This window comes from Cervus elaphus, chromosome 5, assembly GCF_910594005.1.
Source record: "Cervus elaphus chromosome 5, mCerEla1.1, whole genome shotgun sequence".
NCBI classification, from domain to species: Eukaryota; Metazoa; Chordata; class Mammalia; order Artiodactyla; family Cervidae; genus Cervus; species Cervus elaphus.
Genome location: NC_057819.1, coordinates 4,632,701 through 4,652,955, shown reverse-complemented (window position 1 = coordinate 4,652,955; position 20,255 = coordinate 4,632,701). Strand labels below are relative to the sequence as shown.

Genomic DNA, 20,255 nt, shown 5'->3' with positions numbered 1-20,255 from the left:
TCCCAGGTGCTTCCGAGGACAGAAGCCACTGCCCAGTACTTTCCCTTCCTAATGAGCTGCATGCCCTTCAAAGTGCTTTCTGGGGTGTTTGGTTTTTTTTTTTTTTTTTTTAATATATATGTATTTATTTGGCTGTGCCAGATCTTCAATCTTTGTTGAGGCATGCAAGATCTTTAGTTGTGGCATGTGAACACTTAGTTGCAGCATGCGGGATCTAGTTCCTTGACCAGAGATTGAACCTGTCAGTCCCGGCAGAAGCGGGGAGGTCAGAAACTATTTTGGAGTTTGGGAAGGTTCTGGGTGTCCTCTGATGAGAGCTATGACCCCTCCCCATAAACACACACTCCCGTCACAGACACAGACATCACACACATGCACACAGACATCACACATTTCACACACCCCCATCATGCTTGCACACACATGTGTCATATACACATACCACCCTGGCATATACTTTGGAGGAATTCACAGCCCTCTGCCCAGAAGCCCATCCTTATACCCCAGATGAAGTAGCTCCACCCTAAGCCTGTCCTTCCAGTGTCACAGATGGGGAAACCCAGGCCCAGACCAAATGCTGTCTGCACTCTTCCTTGATTGTGCTAAAGAGCTGACACCCCCTCTGAAGTCAGGAGGCCTGGATTTGACCACTCATGGAGTGCTTTAGGTAGACGACATCTCCTCGTGGCCTCAGTTTCTCCATCTGTAAAATGGCAATAAAAGTGGACACTGATTTTATGGGGTCAGCCCAGGTCTTCTCCCAGGGGGGACTACAAGTGCCTGGGCCTCCCTCTTTTTCTCTCTAAAATAGGGATAACTGTGCCCACCTCACCCACAGAGGTCTTAAGATTAAACGTGAAGCACAGGTGAGGTGCCCCCGCACACAGTGGAGCGCACAGCTTCGGCAGCTTTTGTTGTATAGATGGACCGCTCCTCCTGCCTTGATGACTGGATCCCTCAAAAATATCCAGAGGGGATGCGGCCCCTGGCATCATTAGCCCAGGCTTGGTGGTTTGGGGTCCTGGCTGTGTCAGAGACCGTGGCCCGGCCTCAGTTTGCAACACGTGGTTGGGCACTTCGGAACTGGCACCCCGCCCCCAAAAGGGACACGCGGCGCAGGGCGCCAGGCTCAGGTGGGCACCTGGCGGGCTTCCTGGTGGGGGCGCCCGGCCCCCCGGGGCTCCTTCCGGGTTGGCAGCGGCGGCGCAAGGGGCGGGGGGCCGCGCGGAGGGGCCGGGCGAGGCCGGGAACGCGCGCCCCCGCCCCGCGCCCGCCTCCCGCCCGCCCTCCCGCCGCTGCGCTGGGAACCGGGATCAGCGCGTCCGGGGCGGCTGGCGGCGCGGCCGGCGGGCGAGCGGGCACGCCAGGCTGGGGGCGATTGCGAGGGGCCGCGCGCGGAGGGCTCCGGGCGCAGCATGGGCGGCCCGCGGGCTTGGGCGCTGCTCTGCCTCGGGCTCCTGCTCCCGGGAGGGAGCGCCGCGTGGAGCGTCGGGGGAGCTCCGTTCTCTGCGCGCAGGTAAGAGCTGCCCCCCACCCCCTTGGGGTTGGGGACCGGGACTCCGGGCACCCCCGTCCCCAACCTCCGTGCAAGCCCAGGATTGGGAAAGGGACCCGGTATCCCACCTCATTGCCAGCCCCGGTGGGGGCAGGGACCCTGGGCCTCATTAGCTGGCAGGAGCTCCGGGCCGTGCGGGGGACCCCTGCTTCCGACAGCGTTCTCCAGCCCCCACCACTTCAACTCCGGACCCCAGGGGAGGGGGAAGGCGCACGACGGAGGAAACCCCAAGATTTCCCCGTCCCCTCCGTAGGGCCCCCACCCTGCACGTAGGAGAAGCCCATATCACCCTCTGGCTGACACTTGGGGGACCCTCCCCCCTCTACTCTGCTCCTGGCTTTTTTTAGTATCCCAGCTATTTATTTCCCTCGAAGGAAGAAGACTGGGGTGGAGTTTCACAGAGGAGGGTCAGTGTCGGCCCCCAGGGACCTGGCATTTTGGACTGAGTGCTGTGAGCGCTCTGTCTTCCTGCCCGTCACTCAAGAGCAGGAATATTCTATCTGGTGGTGTTTATGGAGCACCCCCTAGTACCAGCCAGGGGGCCCTTCACATGCAGTGTTCAAGGACTGAATGAGTTAGGGAACACTTGTCCCCATTTAGCAGATGAGCAAATCGAGGCCCCAGAGAATTGACAAAATCTTCTAGGCTCTCTGAGCATTGACAGAAGAACTGGGATTCAAATCTGTGTCTTTCTGGCCTTGGTGACACTGTTTGAACCTGCCCAGGCCCTGGTCCTGACTGTAGCCCCTGCCCCCGCCGGGGTCCCCTCTCAAGGGCCGGCCACTGCTGTTGTCTGAGGCAAACAATACGGAGTAGCCAGGCCTCTCCAGGCCTTTTCATCCCATTCAAAGGCCTGCCGGGCCCCCACCCCCTTTGGCCTCAATTCTTTAATTCTTTTCAGAAATTCCGCTTTCCCAGTGGTCAGGGGCCAGCGTGTCCCCACTGGGCTAGCGAGAGCAGGTGACGCAGGCAGGGCTGGAGGGCAGAGGTGGCTGTGATGTCAGAGGCCAGAGGTGCAGTTGTCTGAGACGGGGACTGATGGTTGGCGGATGTCACAGCCACCCCCACGCATGCTGACCTGGGCTGGCATTTTACCTGCACCTGTCGCCCTCCAGAACCTTTCCGACTGCCAGGAAGGCACACATTTGTATGGTCCTCATTTCATAGAAGACAAAGCTGAGGCTCAGAGAGGGGATATGACCTGCTGAGGGCAAGGACGTGAACCCCCAGGTTCCCAGGTGCCAGAATGACCAAGACTCTGAACTGGAAATATGGAGTGTCAAGCTCAGGATGCCGGTTGAGAGGGCATAAGGTCTGCACTGCCCTTCAGCCAGTCCACTGCCTCCCAGCCTGGGCTCCTTTCCCCGCAGGGCTCCCCGTGTGGGAGCAGGACCGTGGCTGCGGGCAGGTGTCTGGTGGTCACTGGGGGCTGTCACCCAGTCATAGAAGGCTCAGAGTGGCCTGAGCATCACAAAAGCCCTGCAGGCAATGCTCTTGCTCCCATTCTACAGATAAAAAGACTGAGGCCGAGAGAAGAAACAGAACCTCAATCTAAGTCAGTCAGTTTCCAGATCCAGTGTTCTCTTCACGCTGGCAGCTCTCTGGAGGAGGGAGCATGGGTGTCAGCTTGCGGAGCCGGGAAGGGTTTGCCGGTCATGGTCAGCAATCAGGGGCTCCAGCCTCAGACACAGCAGGGTCTCCTTCCCGCTCTGTCACCCACTCAGTGTGCGACCTCGGGCAGGCCTCTCCGTGGCTCCAGGGCTCAGCTCCCCTCTAAGTTTCCTCCCTCTTCCCCTCTCCCCTCCCCTGCTCACAGGCCCATTTGAGGACAGTCCCAACCTGCTAACACCAACCTTAAGTGGGGGAGGGACCCTCACCAGAGGAATCTGTGGTTCTGGGCTGCCAGGACCTCCCCTTGTGGCCCCAGCCCCTCCTCGCTGGGCCTCGCTGGAGACAGCATGGGGATGTTGTGCCTGTCACCCCCCCTCCAGCCCTGCACCCCAGGCGCCCCTTGGCAGCCGAGGGACCAGAGACAGAAAAGAGGCTTTGTGCCTGGGGAGGGGGAGGCCCGGGACAGCGTCCAAGGGGCCGCCCCCAGGCCCAAGAATGTGGCGGGACTTCGAGACCCCCGGAACCAGGGTGCCTGCGGGCTGCGCTGAGCTGCCTGAGCTCGTCTTGCCCCTGTCTGCACCCCAGTCCCTGCTGGGGCGGCTTCCTGCCCCTCCGAGGACCCTTCAGCCTGTCATGGCCCATCTGTGTCTCAGCACTGTGGCTCTAGAGTCGACGCCATCACCGGCGTCCTGGCCCAGCCTCCTGCCTTGCAGTGTTGGCTTCCTTTGGGCAAATCCCAGAGTCAAGGAGAGTGGAGAATTTTCTTCCCCATCCTCTCCCCGGGGAGCTCAGATCCCAGTGCTGCACCCACAGGGGTGACCTGGGTAGGTGACTTCTCTCGGGGCCTCAGTTTCCCCTCTGTAAAATGCAGAGCCTGACAGTCGCGATCTCAAAGTCAAGGCGGGGGTGGGGGGGGACCTTGTGTGGAAGGTGCGGTACTGGTGTCCCTCGGGGAAGCCCCTGGACCCCAGCCTCCTGGCGTGGCCCCGTGTCACGGTCCAGGAACAAGAAGGACCAAAACGCCCGTCAGCACTGCGCTCACTCGGGGCTTAGCGTGAGACACCCCCTGCTGGAGGAGGTCCTGCCGTCCCCACATGCAGATGGACAGAGTGAGGCCCAGAGCGGGGCAGGGCTCGTCTGAGGTCACCAAGTTAGGGAGCAGCAGGGCCAGGGTGGAGCTTGGCCTCCGGTGTGGGGTTCGGGCTCCGTCCACCCCACCCCCACCCGTGGGTCTTCTTTCTTTCCTCTCCTTTTCATAACGGCCCTTGGCCCCCAGCCCGCTTGGCTGCCTCCTGCAATTAGCCCCTATCGCTGTTCCGGATCACAGCCCTGGGCCCTGTGGAGACAAAGTCCCCTGGGCCCCTCGTGGCAGGGGGTGGAGGGCAGGTGGGGGGGGCCCTTGTGGGGGCAGCCGGTGCCAGGCCGAGCTGGTCTGGCCTGTTTTCTCTCCTCCCGGCAGCCTGTGGGGCCGTGGAGGTGCTGAGTGGGCAGAGTGGCAGGCCCAGCAGAGGGGTGCTGTCTCCTCCCAGCCCCTGCCATCGCCCCGTCCCACAGGAGGTAACAGCCTCAGCGGGGTCTCAGGAGGCTTCTCACCAAGCATGCCCCGGGAAAGAAGCACCCAAGGGCAGCAGGCTGGAGGCGGGCCTTCCAGGGACCACGCCCATCTCTGGGAAACCCTGGGTCCTGGCTCTCCTGCCCAGGGCCACTGTCTGTCCTCAGTCATTCAGTCATTCAGCAAACCTCCCTGGGTGCCCTTAAAGCTGAGCCCCACCCTGGCTCGGTCCCCGCCAGCGCCCTCCCCCAGCACCTTCGGGGGGGGCGGGGGGGAGAAAAAGCTCAAAGCTGCTGTGAGTGGCTGGGATGGGGGAGGGATGCCCTGCAGGTGCCCAGCTGTGCCCACAGCCTCAGGAGGCTCAAAAGGAGCTTTCCGAGGCAGGCGGAGGGAATCTCGTCTGCAAGGATCGGAGGTGGGGAGAGGGCGCTCGGCGGGGAGGGCAGGGAGGAGACGGAGGGCTGGCACAAGTGTGCGGTCTGAGCGGTCGGGGTGATGGGCAGCGTGGGGCGTGTGGACCCCAGGCCGGTAATGCCCTGGACAGTGGGCGGAGGGGCCAGGCTGGGACCCTGCTGAGGAGCTCGGGTTTTATCCTGGCCACAGCAGGGCTGGGTCTTCAAGGCCAGGGAGGGGTGGGAAATACTCTTTGGTGACCTCCCCCCACACCAGGTGAAGGGCACGAGGGGCTGACCTGGAACCCCACCTGGCCTGACTGTCCTCTCCTGTCTAAAATCTCTGCTGGCCCATCACCAGCTCGGTGTCCCCTACGCAGGGGAACTGGACTGGTGAGCAGGAAACCGGGGAACCAGACAGCAATTCACACAGGGGAGATCTCAACTAAGGAAGAAGAAAAAAATGGGCACCTCTGCCTAAGGGTCACCGGCCATGGGCTCTGCGGAGCTCCGGTGACGTCTGAATTGGGGTGGGCTGCTCAGAGGCCCTCTTCTCTGGCTTGCCCACCTCTGTGCTTTCAGCGGACTGTTTCCTCCTCTGGGATTGATTTCCGTGGGACTCAGAACAGTGAAGGGACGTCCCCAGAGTCCCATGGGGAGTTTGTCCACTGGTTCCCGCCAGAGACTTTTTGCTCCAGGTGGGCCAGCAGCTGCAGGGCTAGGTTTCCGGGGTGGGGGACACCTCCGCAGAGGCGGGACATTCCAGGTGCTCACCGGCCCTCAGCCCTGCTCAGGGTCACGGGCCTGGGGCTGGGAAAGGAATGACCGTTTCAGGTGACCCTTCTCAGCTTGAGCGCCCACCCCACCAGACTCTCCTTTGTGGCCTGGAGTCCGGGGTCAGCAGGTTCCCAGGCAGAGGCCTTCACAGAGCCACAGACCGTGGCCCAGGGGATGGGGGGGAGACAGGAGCCCAGGCCCCTGGGAGGGAGGCGGGGGCTGGGCTGAACATCCATATTCCTGGGTTCAAATCCGGACCCTCCACGCACCAGCTCTGTAACATCAACAGTTGTCTCCCCCTCACTGAGCCTCAGTCTGTTGTTCAGTTCCTCAGTCGTGTCCGACTCTTTGCGACCCCATGCACTGCAGCACACCAGGCCTCCCTATCCTTCCCTGTCTCCCAGAGTTTGCTCAAACTCATGTGCATCGAGTCGGTGATGCCATCCAACCATCTCATCCTCTGTCTCCCCCACCTCCTCCTGCCCTCAATCTTGCTTCAGTCTACTCCTCTGTTAAATGGGGGGGGGGGTGTTCCCGGCTGTGGGAACATGATGTAAATATCTTTATTTTTTAAATATTTATTTGTTTGACTCCTCTAGGTCTTAGTTGCAGTGCGCAGGACCTTGTTCTCTGATCAGGGATGGAACCTGGGCCCCCTGCATTGGGAGCTCAGAGTCTTAGCCACTGAACCACCAGGAAAGTTGATGTAAATACCTTTGCTATACAGTCGGCGCTCAATATGTGCAGCGCAGAATGATTATTCGGTGGCATTTGAAGGAGCCAGCCCTCCACACTCGGGAAGGTGACCCCGCTCCTGGCTGTCACTCAGAGGGGACCTGAGGATACGTGAGGCAGGGCCTCTCTCCTACATGCCTCGGGGAGGGAGGGGCAGACGTGACTCACCAGCTGAATTCAGCGTGACAGGGATACAGAGTGGAAAACCAGCGCTCTGCTCAGACGGGGCGGAGGTGGGCGAGGACCCGGGGAGCGGGCACAGCGGGGGGGAGGTGCCAGGAGAGAACGGGGGAAGGGTGCTCCAGGAGCGGACCCAGCAAAGGCCTGGAGGTGAGCAGCGCGTGGCAGGAGCGGGTGCAGGAGACACAAAGGGCTGGGGTGAAGACACCCGGCCAGGTCTCCATTGTCTGACCCGCCCCACCCTGGGGAGACAGTGAGGGGCAGGACCAGGGGCCGCTGGCCTTGTCCAGGCGGGAGACGGTGGTGTGGCCTGGAAGGATCAGGGCTGGAGAGCAGATACCGAGGGGATGAGCCCCAGTGAAGACGCCCTGCTCCCGTGGGGCCCCTGCAGCTCGTTCCCCAAGACTCCTCCAAGAGTTCCCAGCACAGCGGCCCACCCTCGCCCCCACCCAGGGCTCTGGAATTCACTCCTCAACCTCAGCAGCAGGGAGACTCCCACCAGGGCCCAAGGGCTCGGGGGGCTCAAGGGTCTCCCTGCCTGGAGCCTTGAGGCTCCCCGAGAGAGCGCGTGCACGCAGGCTGCGGGCGCCTCCTGAGCTTCCTGCCTGCTGGTCTGTTTCAGGAACTGGTGCCCCTACGTGGTGACCCGCGCCGTGTCATGCCACGTGCAGAATGGCACCTACCTGCAGAGGGTGCTGCAGAACTGCCCCTGGCCCATGAGCTGCCCTGGGAACAGGTGAGCGAGGCCGTGTGGACCAGGAGCTGCTGTGGTCGAAGGGCTGGGCTGGGGCTGGGGGGAAGCCCGGGACCCCAAGGGTGGGCGGACAGAGGGCCCGCTGCCCATTTCCCGGCACCTCCCCTTGGCTCTTGGGCCACCCTGGAGGGCTTCCTGGGAGAGGATTCCCCCATTCACCCGCACATCTTTACTCAGTGCGCGTTCACGGCTGGAGGACAGGCCAGCCCAGCTCACAGGGGCTTCCTGTCCCGTTATTTTCTTGATCCCCCACCCCTGGCCAGGGGCTGGGGAGGGAATGGAAGGGCTGAGGCCCAGAATTCAAGAGGCGAGAAGCTCCAGAGAGGCCTGGAAGTGGCAGAGGATCCCAGGGCCCTGGGCGTGTCCTCACGGAGGGCAGGAGAGGGGGCGGGAGGCGCTGTCTGAGCCGGGCCCCCCGGGCGCTCTTTCAGCTACAGGACGGTGGTGAGACCCACGTACAAGGTGATGTACAAGATGGTGACGGCCCGCGAGTGGAGGTGCTGCCCCGGGCACTCGGGGCCGAGCTGCGAGGAAGGTAGGACTGCCCTGGGCCGGGCCAGGTGCCTCCCCGCAGGTGCGCGGGAGGAGCCGGAAGCCGTGGTTCAGACGGTAGGCGCTGAGGGTCGGAGCACCATGCGTACTGGGGGCAGCCACGCAGAGCTACCGGCCAGGCGCACAGCCACGGAGGGTGTCTGCTGTCCCACGGGCGTGGACGGGACCCTGTCAGGACCCCTGGAGGAATTTCCTGCGTGATGTGTGGCTCATAATCTGAAGTCGCACATCCCAAGCCTTTCCTCCAGACTTGGGGACATTTCCACGGGAGGTGGTGACGACGCAGGGGAGGGTCAGCAAGATGGGGATGGCCGCACCCCATTCTGCAGGTTCCAAGACCAAGGCTCAGGATACGAGACGGGCATGCAGGTCCTCAGTGCTGGGATTCTGCCTGGCTTCCCCCAGGCCCTCAGTAATGGGAGGAGCCAACTGGGCAACCTGTGGCGGAACGTGCTCCAGGCAGAGGCACCCCCTTACCACACTCCCTTCCCTGCATGCAGCTCAGGGGGCTGGGCAGAACACCCGGCAGGGGTGCAGAGGAGGCAGCCCCCACCTCTTCGAGGTTACCACGAGTGCTGTCTCCTCCAGGGGGTCTGTGTATGCTGAGCGGTCCAGACTGCATCCACCCTCATGGTCTGGCTGAACCAAGGGAGCGGAAGATTTGGGGTCCCCCAGATTTGTGCTCCCAAGAATGGCCATAAGGAGGATGGATGGGCCTAGAGCCAGCCTGAGAACCAGGCCTGAAGGCCCCTTAATGGAAAGAGGTGCTGGGGCCCCCCAGGAGCACGTTCATGTGTGTATCAGTCAAAAGACACATCCTGGTTCCAGAATCAAGGGACCATGATGCTATGGTCATAGGTGCTTGAGAAACTTACCCCCTTCACCTCCCTGGGGCCCACGGCAGCCCCACCTCACAGACGGGGCGATGGAGACCCAGAGAGGTGAAGTCACACGGGTGGGGGGCAGACTCCCCACGGAGCAGGGCAGGGAGGGGCCTGGCGGTTTCCATGTGCAATGGGAGAGCCCCCAGCACAGTGGCAGGAGTCAGGCAGCCAGAGGGAGGGGGCAGCCCTGGTCTGGTACGGAGAGGTGGTCACCCAGGCAGGTGTGGGAGGGGAGGGGAGGGAGGGGAGCCAGGAACTGAGCCCTCCCCGACCTGCTGGGGGTGACGGGGGAAGGCAGAAGGGCCTGGGGCCGGAGGGCGTCCAGCCAGGAGGGGCTGCCGCCAAGGAGGCTGCAGAGACGCTGGTGGTGAGGAGAGGGCGAATCCCAGGGTGTGGGGGCCCCCCGGGTGCAGAGCGCCTGTGCCCAGGCAGGGCCTGCCCAGACACGGGTTACCCTGTCCTTGGTTCCCCTCCCAAGGGCGGACCCTCCCAGGTCTGTTGGGCCATCGCGGAGCAGGCGGGGGTGAAGGACAGGCGGGGCGCGCCCACGGCTCAAGCGCCCCTGTTCTCGAGTCCAGCCGTCAGAGGCCGTGCGTCCAGGACCAGGCCGAGGGCTGGGGCTCTACGGAGGGTGAGTGGAGGCGGGAGACAGGCCTGGGGTGGGGTTGGCCCTGACCTTGCGGGGCCTTGGAGTTCCAGCCTGGGGATGAGGGCTTCCTGGGCCTGGCCTGCTCAGCCACATACCAGCTGTGTGGCCTTGGGCCGGGGACTCCCCATGCGTTGTGCAAGGGCATCGGGCCGGGGAGGGGAGGCTGAGCTTTAGGCAGCACTTGGGGCCCTCGGGGGCAGGGGGTGGGGGTGGCCACCTTCTCTAAAGGGCGCCGAGCTGCCTGGTGCTTCCTCCTGGCACTCTCCTACGCGGGGTCCCCGTGTCCTCACCTGTGAAATGGACAAAGTCACGCAGTCTGCCTCTCAGGGATGTTGGAAGGATGTGAAGCGGGTGGTGTGGCCGCCGGGGGCGCAGCATGGGATACCCAGTGGGACGGGAAGGGCCTCTCCCCACCCATAAGACCAGGGCGAGTAAAGGGAGGCCCAGGCCTGCATGTTCTCGAAAACTGCTCTGGGGGTGGGGGGTGGGGAAGCATGAGGACATTGCCAGCCCACGGGGGGCCCTGACCTTCCTGTGACAGCCAGCTTCAGGCTGGGCCCCCAGCTGTTGCCCTGCTGACGACTGCCCCGAGGTCTGTCCAGTGTGTGATGTGACCTGAGGCCAAGGAGCTGCATCCAGGGTCAGCGGGGCCCAGAGTGAGTCAAAGAGGGAACGGAAACACCTATCACTCCAGAATCCAGCCTGGATTGTCTGTGCTCTGTTGTGTGACCTTGGGCAAGTCACTTCACCCCTCTGAACCCCATCTCTATCTGGCAGTCACCTGGGATCGAGAGGGCCCGTCTCGTACCTTACTGAGAGGGCCAGAGACTCACATCTCCAACATGGCTACTTAATAAATGTCTTCCTTTCCCCTTTGGCCCCCTGTGCTGGGGGCCTGCGCTGCCTCCCAGCTCTGAGACTCCCCCTTCTCCATCAGCTGCTCAGCAAACAGGCCTCTAGTCTCTGACATTCGTGAGGCCAGCAGACTTCTGGTTGGGAGTTTCACTCCGTGACGATGGTTGAGGCTGGTCTCTTTGATGTTCTTGACAATGAGGAGGAAGGGGCTAGAACAGGCTTCTTTATGCAGATGGAGAAACTGAGGCTCAGAGACGATGTGGGTATCACTCAAGGTCACACGGCAAGTAAGCATTGTGGCCGGGATTCTCCCAAGGGCTCAGACCTGAGGTCTGCAGCGTGCCCCTGCCTCAGACCCTCCTGCAGTCACCATGACGACGGGAGGAAAGCTTCCACCCGTCCCCTTTGCTGAGCACCAGGGCTGGTCCTCACCTGCATCGTGCCCTCTTTTCAGGGTGCCAGAGGTCCGGATGTGGAAACTGAGGCTGAGAGAGCGGTCAGAGCCTCAGAGGGATTCAAAGCCCTTCGGTCCCACCGGAGCTGGATCTTCCCTCTGCAGCGACACTGGCTGGGGACTTCACCCGGCGCGTTCAGACACCCCGGAGTGAGGCAGCCAGCCTCAGCCCCTCCCAGACAGAAAGACAGAGAATCCAGGCTCCTCACCTTCCCCTCGCTGTGGCTCCCCCAGAGCCTCCACTGCCCCCCTTGCTGTCCGCACCGGTCCCCCACACCTGTCCCTTCCCTCTCCATGGACCCCCGCAGCCCTTGTCTTCTGCGGTGGGGGAACAGCAAGGGAAGAAGTTTGCTCAAGGTTGCATGGTGGGAAAGCACTTTCTGGGCCACCTGGCCCCTGCCTGTCCAGGGCTGGGCCCTTCCCAAGCACAGCCTTCATGCTCTGACCAGATGTGCGATGCAGAGCAGAGCCCGTGTCTTACTCCGCAGACTTGGAATCCCGCATGCTAAACGCTGTTGGAATTTGCCCAGATCTGCTGTCCACTCCACTCCCGCCACTGTTCCACTCCCATCTGGGGGGCTTGAAGGACCCCACCTCCAACTCCGCGGGCACATCCTCCACCCCCCGTTGGGAGGCTCCCCCTCTGCCCTCCTTTTCACCCCGGGGCCCACTCTGGCCTTGCTCCCACCCCAGAGCCTGGGCTGTGTCTGTCCTCTCTGCCTGTGACCTCCTTGGTGCTCCCGCCTGGCTCCGTCAGCCCCCACCCTTCCATCATTAATCCTGTCTCTCTGGTTCCCGGCATAAGTCTGGCGTTAAGTGGGTGCACGGGAAGTGAGTGGGGGACCTCGTGTTCCCCCAGCAGGGCCCAGGACTGACACAGATCAGGGCCTCCCTGAGGGTTGTTGGAGCTCCCAGCCCCAGGCCTGACCCTGGACCCTGGCTCAGGCCAATAGTAGCAAATATTTACATTTGCAGAGTAAATTCCCAGGAGGGAGCTGGGCTGGGCAGGGGAGGTCTGTGGTCACTGGACCCAGCAGACCTGGGGGGAGGGTTCTGGAGGAAGAAGCCCCTCGGACAGAAAGTCAGAGGTGGAGCCCAGGGACACCCCCAACTTCTCACACCGTCCCAGCTGAGGGGGGGATTTAAACCCCGTGCCCTGCCCCCTTCTCCCTCCTGCTGTGTGGACAGGCAGCCTCTGCTCCCTGGGCCTCAGTGTTCTCGCGAGGAGCACAAGACACTGGGCAGTGGGGGGCGGCCGCTGCGGGGCCACAAGGCTAGAAAGTGCAGATGGCGCGGGCCCCGTGGAGGTCAGGGTGCAGTGGTGAGAGCTTTGGCGGAGCGGGCTTCAGTGGGCTCCCTGGTCTGTCCAGGAAGACTCTCTGGAGGAGGAGATACGGGAGCAGCAGCTGTGGGAATGGGGAATCAGTGCGTGCGTGTGTGTGTGTGTGTGTGTGTGTGTGCAGGGCTGGCTTCAGTGGGCTCCCTGGTCTGTCCAGGAAGACTCTCTGGAGGAGGAGATACGGGAGCAGCAGCTGTGGGAATGGGGAATCAGTGCGTGCGTGCGTGTGTGTGTGTGTGTGTGTGTGTGTGTGTGCAGGGCTGGCTTCAGTGGGCTCCCTGGTCTGTCCAGGAAGACTCTCTGGAGGAGGAGATACGGGAGCAGCAGCTGTGGGAATGGGGAATCAGTGCGTGCGTGCGTGTGTGTGTGTGTGTGTGTGTGTGTGTGCAGGGCTGGCTTTAGTGGGCTCCCTGGTCTGTCCAGGAAGACTCTCTGGAGGAGGAGATACGGGAGCAGCAGCTGTGGGAATGGGGAATCAGTGCGTGTGTGTGTGTGTGTGTGTGTGTGTGTGTGCAGGGCTGGCTTTAGTGGGCTCCCTGGTCTGTCCAGGAAGACTCTCTGGAGGAGGAGATACGGGAGCAGCAGCTGTGGGAATGGGGAATCAGTGCGTGCGTGTGTGTGTGTGTGTGTGTGTGCAGGGCTGGCTTTAGTGGGCTCCCTGGTCTGTCCAGGAAGACTCTCTGGAGGAGGAGATACGGGAGCAGCAGCTGTGGGAATGGGGAATCAGTGCGTGCGTGTGTGTGTGTGTGCGTGCAGGGCTGGCCAGCATCTCCCAGGTGGGGGATGTGGTCCCAGGGAAGTGGTCCAGTCAGGGTCCCAGAGTAGAGCCAGGGCTTGTGGCCCTGGGACTAGCCTGGAGCTCTTTGGAGGGCAAGGTTGGGTCTGGGGAGGGGCCCTTCAGGGTGGACCACCAGGCTGGGGTGAGGGGGTTCTCAACCCACTGGGGCCTGCTCCAGGGTCCCGACTCAACACCAGTGGGGGGGGGATGTGACATTTCTGTCCTACAGGAGACCTTTCGAGCCCGAAGATTTTTCCCTACTGGAATTTTGTGTGGTATAAGGCCATTGGCTTCCCTGGTGGCTCAGTGGTAAAGAACTTGCCTGCCGATGCAGGAGACTCGGGTTCGATCCCTGGGTCAGGAAGAAGGAAATGTATTCCTTCTCCAGTATTATTCCCTGGAGAATTCCACGGATAGAGGAGCCTGGCGGGCTACAGTCCATGGGGTCGCAAAGAGTCAAACACGAAGTAGCAGCTAAACAATAGCGCCATTTACAACCTGGCTCAACTCTTGAAGTATTTCTGTCCATTTATTAGAGTTTGGGGGAGTTGAGGGGATCATCTTTTGTGAATCTTGACACCAGAGCCAGTATCTTCTGGTGTTTTTGACAGTTTTTGTTGTTTATTTAAACTTTCTTTTTTTTAAATTTTAGCTCTCAATTTCTTTGAGCCAATTACGTCTCCACTGCTGGTCAGGCCATGTTTTCATTAGTTTTTCTAGTTCTCTCTGACTCCTGGTGAAATGGCCCAAAGCAAGTAGATTGAAAAAGAATTTGCAACCACACGTTTATAGATTAATAACTTGGGGACACCCTAGCATGATGTTAGAACACTTATGTTCATTTTCAAGGCAGCTGTGTCTGCCATCCACGTTATTTTGCCTTTTGTTTGGTTGCTTTACGTTTATTTTCAGCCAGCGACTCATGCATTCCTCTGTAAGAGGTTGGGTGAAGCTTCTGAGGCCCTACTGTGTGCTGGGTACTTTCCCCGGCCACACGCAAGACGGATGAGGTCCTTGCCTGGTGGGGCTCACATTCTAGCCGGGGGGTGGCGGGGGTGGGGAGCAGGAGATCAGACTGGGAGCTGGCAAGCAGATGACATTTTTGAGGTGGAAAGTGCCGTGGAAAAAAGGGAAGACGATAGCAGGGTGGTGGGGAGGGCGGGCAGGGCAGATGCTCTGCCAAACTTCACCCCAGAGCAAACCCACACTTCCCCGGGGCTGGGGGACGGCCGCTTCTTTTGGTTGACATCCTGCAAAGAGTCAGCCAGTGGCCCTTTTACAGCTTCACCTGGGAGCAAAGAGGATGAGGAGGACTTCATCAAGGCCGTTCTTCTCAGGAGCCAGCCTCCTTGATGGGCGCTGGGCCTCCCGCCTCTGCCCACCTGGACTTGTGGTGCCAGGTGGCCCAGGAGAAAGGAGGCCGGGTCCCGGAGTCAGACCAACCCAGGTTCCATTCCAGGCTCCAGCCCTCAGCTGGGCGATCAGTCACTTCCACCTCTGCCTCGTTGCCCCCTCAAAGGGAGAGATTCATATTCGCTCATCCATTTATCGGAGCTTGGGGGACAGAGGAGTGGTAACACCAAGCTGCCCTGTGCCTCAGTTTCCCCACGTGTAAAGCGGAGGGGATACTGGTGTCCACTCACAGGGCTTCGTGAGGATGGCGAGTTAAGACTGTCTGTGAGAGGCACTCAGGATGTGCCGGGCCCAGGGAAGTGCTGAACAAGCATCGGCTGCTATTATTCCCTACCTTGTAGGATCCAGCTGGGCTATGTGAAGCTCTTAGCCCTGGGCGGGGCTCACAGCGGCATTCCCCCCTAATTCCCCACAAGTCCCCAAGCCCTGCCCCCGTTCTGGGCTGCCAACCCACTGCCCTCTATCCCAGGTGAGATTTACCCCCTGTGAGGGGCCACATTGCAGGCCCCGGGGAGGGTACATGGGGGATTCGGGCTCAGCCCGAACGAGGGCCCCGTTGGTGGAACCCAGAGAGGGCCTGGCAGCCTCCCTGCTGGGGGACGGCCAGGGGGACCCGTCTGGTTTGAATTCCCGGCGCCGCTCGCTCGCTACACCAACCCGCAGCCTGGCTCTGAGCTGCCAGGCCCGTGCCTTATTTGGGTCTCATCTCCCCCCAGGCGACACTGCGTGGCCTTAAAAGGCAGGCCCGGGGGTAGTGGGGAGAGGGGGCAGTTGCCACTGCTGGCTCCAAAGCCCCTCCAGCTGCGCCCTGCTCCCCTGGCTTGGCCGGCCCAACCCTCCAGCTGTGGAGAAATCCAGGCCCCCAAAGCCAGATCAGCCCGAATGGGCTGCTCCTCACAGGGGTGGGCTCCTGGAATGGGCCCCCCCGTACCCTCCCAGGCAGCCAGCTGCCCTCTGGTTTTCATTTAAAACCAGAGCTGGATCCACTTTGGTGTCTTCTTACCAAGTGGGGCAGGGAGAGGGTGGATGGTGACGTTGCTGTGTTTATTTACCGCCTACTGCATGCCAGGCCCCTGTGTGTGCTCCGTGGGCCCTCTGCATGCATGGCCGGCCTCAGGCCTCACACCAGCCCGGGAGGTGTATAAAGGGCCTCATGACCCCATTTTACAGATGGGAACATCGTCAGGTCCAGGGAGAACAAGCCACACAGGCCCGACAGCGGCAGGGCTGGGACCGGACCCCGAATCTCTTGGCTCAAGCTCTGAGCCCAGGCAGCTTGCTGGGCTTGTTGGAGAAGAACCCGGCCTCCCCCTCACCCATCACCAGCCCCTCCCCAGCCCCATCAGTTTGACAGCCTTGCCCCAGCTCGGCCCACTTTATGCTGTGTGACTCTGGTAAACCGTCCCACCTCTCTGGGCCTCTGTCTTGCTCTGCACCAAGGGGAATAGGGATCCCCGCTGTGGCTACAGTAGTTGGGGGGGGGGGACAACAAAACGTCACGGCCAGCAGGCCCTCACCCTCGCTATCCTCAGTTGCAGGCTCCTCTGGCTTCGTGGAGCCCGGGTGGTCGGGCAGCGCCACGCGGCGGATGGCACTTCAGCGCACAGGCTTCTCAGGTGGGTCCCAGGGCAGCTGCTTGGGGTCCCCCTGGGCCAGGGGAGGCTGGAGGGGCTGGTGGTGACTGTCCTAAAAGCCAGCTGGGCCCAGCAGTGGAGGATCAGGGACAGCACCCTGCCCCCGTCCACCGCAGGCTGGAAAGAAAACTGGGGGTGGGGTGAGGAAGGGCTCCCCGAGGGGAGTCTGCCCTGGGCCCAGGCACCTGAGACCCAGGATCCCCAGAGTCTTGCAGACATGGGTCCAAGCCCCCAGTTTCCTTTTTTTCATTCAAAGAACATTTGTCTGAGCGACTGCAGGGTGTGAGGCCCCGTGCCAGGAGCTTTCCATGGTCGCCTTGTATAAAGCTCCCCCCGGGACGGCCCCACCGTCGCTGAGGGTCAGAGAGGGGATGTGCCCTGCCCAGGACCCCACGGCCAGGCTTTGTGCTTGGGGAGACCCCAGGTCCCTTTGCTCTGAGCTCAGTGTCCCGGTGTGCACAGGGTGACACCGTCCTCACACGCAGGATCGTGGTGAAGACCAGAGAGATGCGCGTGTAGCGTGCTCGGCTGCTGCCGACACTGCTGGGAATAATGTCGGGGTGTTGCTGAGGAGGCTGGAGGGCTGGATGGTGGTTCTGGGGGACGGCTCAGAGGGTGGCATGGGGGTCCAGCCCAGTCTGGACTGTGTGGGGTCCCCAAAGCCAGCACACCACGGCCAGCCCCGCCCGGGGGAGGGGGAAGCAGCAGGCATTTCCCTCCCCGCCCCACCCCGTTTGGGATGAGGAGTCGGGTCCCTGGTCCTGCCCTGGAAGAAACAGTCCCCTTGGAGGCTCAGGAGCCAAAGGATACCCGCAGGGCGTGGTCCACCCTGGACAGCCTGTGACTCCGTAGCCCCGTCCCTGCCCTGAGCTGTCTCATGGATTGGGGTCATCAGGTATCTGTCCCCTCCCTCCATCCTGCCCCCAGGAACCTGGGAGCCCCAACCCAGCCTGCTTCCTCTCCGCAGGTTGTCTCAACTGCAGCAAAGTGTCGGAGCTGACGGAGCGGCTGAAGGTGCTGGAGGCCAAGGTGGGTGAGCACCTTGCCTGCCAGGCAGGCACCACCCTCCCCCCAGTGCCCGCCCTGGGAAGCCTGCTCACGGTCAGACAGCCTGCTCTCCCTCCAGGAGGCCCGTGAAGCTCTCCCAGCCCCAACCCCTCCCAGAGACTCCTAGATGCCCCCCAGAGCTTGTAAATGGGTCCCCTCATTGCCCCAACACCTTCATCCTTTATCCCCCACCCTCACCACAGTGCTATCTTCCCAGTTCCAAAAAGCAAAAACATGTACTGCATGTCTCAAATTATCTCAAGATAAAAAGGTTTTGACAGCTAAAAAGTAAGACATCCTAAATTTAGAAACATGAAAAACTCAGAACCACGATCAACCTACCAGAAAACCATCGGCCTCGGTCGCCTATGCCCCCCAAAGAGAGCAACTGCCAACATCGAAGCATCTTTTCTTCCAGATTTTCTAAAGACATGTAGAGACTTTTAAACTTCATCTGCATATCCATCGCCTCCTCCTGGAATTTATCCTGAGATTAGATTCTAAGACGTTCACCCGAGTGTTAACTATTCAGAGGGAGATTTGAAAACCCAACAACAGAAGGGGTGGTTGCAGACTGCGCAAACATGGCTTGGTGGAATAGTAGGCAGCCATGAACAATGCCTACATGTGCTAACATGGAAAGATGCCCCTGATGTATGACTATCAAGTGGAAAACCCAAGTTTCTAAACAACATGGGTTAGAACCCCTGTTATGAGGTATGAACACCCCCAGAAACTCACCCTGCTCCCCAGGCTCTCTCCCAGGGAAAGTTGGCTTAAGGGGCAGCTCTGCTCAGTTCCAGGTTAGCCGCCCTCTGGGTAGGCACACACGGTCCCGCCCCGATCAGTGGCTCAGCGGACACTGCTGACCTTTCAGGCCCTTCCCCCCTCACTGAGTCCAAACAATGGGTTTTTGTTTGTTTATGTTTTTTACTTTTTGGTCGCACCAGGAAGCACATGGCATCTTAGCTCCCTGCCCAGGGGTGGAACCCGTGCCCCCTGCAGGGGGAGCACAGAGTCTTAACCACTGGACCCCCAGGGAAGTCTCCAAAAGTGGTTTTGTACACGCCTCGGCACTTCTGTTTCATGACAGATCCTCCCAAATTTCCCTTCAAATTTTTTAAAAAATCCTTCTAACCTGTGGTGTTTTAAGAGACCAAGAGAAATGTCATGTTATATATGCATGTAAATGTATTTAAATATACATACTCACATGCAGGTAAACACAGGAAAAAACCGCACAGCCTAGCAAACACGGGGACAGTCTCAGAATCCAACATGGGTGGCTGTGATAGCGTGTGATGACTTTCTTACAATGAATGTGATGAACTGTGCAGTCGGAAAACCACAGGCACTTCTGATGAAGTTCTGGGCCCCTGTGAGCCTGGTCTCCAGTCCAGGCTGGGCTCTGCTGGCCGCCTGGCCTCCCAGCCCCGCCTCCACGGGGTGAGCTGGCCTGTCCCTGGTGAGACGCTGGTACCCACCCCACCGTCCTCTTCCTCCACAGGTGGAGGTGCTGACTGTCACGGAGCGGGCAGTGCCCCCGACCCCAGCTGCCCCTGAGGACCCCGCCCCACTCTGGGGTTCCCCAGCTGTCCAGGGCAGCCCCGGGGATGGAGGCCTCCGAGGTGAGTGGGTCAGTGGGGAGCACGCTCCTGCGTGGGAATGAGCTGGGGGGAGCGAGATTCCAGTCCGCGCTGCCACTGGCTCCCAGCTTGACCCCCATGCGGGCCTGTCTTCCCAGCTCGCCAATGTGTCTCCAGGGGCCCCTGAGCGCTGGGGTCCAGGGAGACCTGGCAGCTGGTGGAGCTGGGGCAGAAACTCTGGGTAACACTAACCCCCGCCTAACCCCCCACCCCAGGGCTGCCGGGAACCAGAGAAAACCAGAGGCCCCCTCTGCTCCCTCGAGATGGTAGGTGCTGGTGTGGGCGTGGCCGGGGCGGGGCTGAGCAAGGCCGGAGCTGTCCAGCTGTTGCCTTTTCTCCCCCCAGATCGAGTTGGTGCCCCGGGGCTTCCTGGGCCCGCTGGCCCCAAGGGAGACCCTGGCAGCCGGGGCCCGATGGGGATGAGAGGCCCACCAGGTGAGTGCCCACAGCATTGCCCCTTCTAGCAGCGCCTCCTCGCAGGAGGGCCCGGACTGGGGCCTGCCTTCCCCACCCTGATGTAGCAGAGGTGGCCTGGGCCCCTTCCGCTCACCCATCTCCTGACTTACCCCTTCTCCAAAGGTGCCCACCACCCGCCACTAACGCCTGGGCCCCCTGCAACCTGCTTTTGCATTCACTTGGCCCATCCACCTGCTCTACTATTCCCAGCTTGAAGCTGGACGCGTGGGGGTGGGTCAGACCAGACCCTGCCCTCCTGGGGTTCCCAGGTGAGGGAGGCCAGGGAGGGTGGGCCTGGGCAGAGGAGGAACAGCAGTGCCCCCCTCCACGGGACCAGGGTTCTTGTGGGGGCCGTGGCTGGTATGGGAGCCCCAGGGAAGGAAGCCCAGACCCTGCCTGGGTGGGGTGGGGGATGGGAAGGGCTTCCCAGTGAGAGCGACACCTTAGATGAGGCCTAGGATGACCTGAAATGCACGCCAGGCCACATAAAGGGAGGACCAAGAGAGGGAGCAGCTCGTGCAAAAGCCTGGAAGAGAGAGGACATTCTGGAAATCAGCATCTGCTCAGCACCTACTGTGTACCAAGTGTCCACTGTCCTAATGACGGCCGGGGAGTCAGTGACGGGAGCTGCCCTGCTTGTGGCCCCTGGCACCCTCTGTACCCACTGCCCCAGGAGGCCCCCCTCCCTCCCCCTTGCAGCCATCCCGAGCCTCCCTGCCTCCAGCACACCCACCAAACCCTGGTTCCATTGCAGGTCTGCAGGGCCCCCCAGGGAGCCCTGGCCAAGCGGGAGCTGTGGGCATCCCCGGAGAGAGGGGACCTCCAGGGCCCCCAGGCCCTCCTGGCCCCCCTGGGCCCCCAGCCCCTGTTGGACCACCCTACACCCGGATCTCCCAGCATGGTGAGTCGCTTGGGGTCACAGCAGGTCCAGCTGGCGGTGGGGTGAGGCTGGCGTGACCATCTGCTGGGCAGCTTCTGTATACCAGGCTTGC

General features: G+C 61.3%; 2 protein-coding genes across 9 annotated transcripts in view; both read left to right on the top strand.

Annotated features, from left to right (window-relative positions):
• Nucleotides 1–1,280: 1,280 nt before the first annotated feature.
• The window catches only part of EMID1 (EMI domain containing 1), a 39,371-nt gene continuing 20,396 nt past the window's right edge, over nucleotides 1,281–20,255 (top strand). For 5 of the 8 annotated variants that reach the window (XR_006340982.1, XM_043901433.1, XM_043901434.1 and 2 more), the window contains exons 1-9: nucleotides 1,281–1,516; nucleotides 7,425–7,538; nucleotides 7,988–8,091; nucleotides 16,013–16,096; nucleotides 17,082–17,143; nucleotides 18,669–18,789; nucleotides 19,023–19,073; nucleotides 19,153–19,242; nucleotides 20,018–20,164. Coding sequence is in view for 7 of the 8 variants with exons in the window: in XM_043901433.1 (XP_043757368.1) it covers nucleotides 1,416–1,516; nucleotides 7,425–7,538; nucleotides 7,988–8,091; nucleotides 16,013–16,096; nucleotides 17,082–17,143; nucleotides 18,669–18,789; nucleotides 19,023–19,073; nucleotides 19,153–19,242; nucleotides 20,018–20,164 (874 nt within the window). In the remaining variant the exon portion in view is untranslated. The remainder of the gene's footprint in view (nucleotides 1,517–7,424; nucleotides 7,539–7,987; nucleotides 8,092–16,012; nucleotides 16,097–17,081; nucleotides 17,144–18,668; nucleotides 18,790–19,022; nucleotides 19,074–19,152; nucleotides 19,243–20,017; nucleotides 20,165–20,255) is intronic. The other 3 variants (XM_043901432.1, XM_043901431.1, XM_043901429.1) reach the window with 2 other exon arrangements.
• Nucleotides 8,098–12,414, top strand: LOC122693706. The gene is made up of 2 exons (XM_043901442.1): nucleotides 8,098–9,623; nucleotides 10,951–12,414. The coding sequence occupies exons 1-2, from the start codon at nucleotides 9,123–9,125 to the stop codon at nucleotides 11,674–11,676; spliced, it is 1,227 nt and encodes a 408-aa protein (XP_043757377.1). The 5' UTR covers nucleotides 8,098–9,122; the 3' UTR covers nucleotides 11,677–12,414.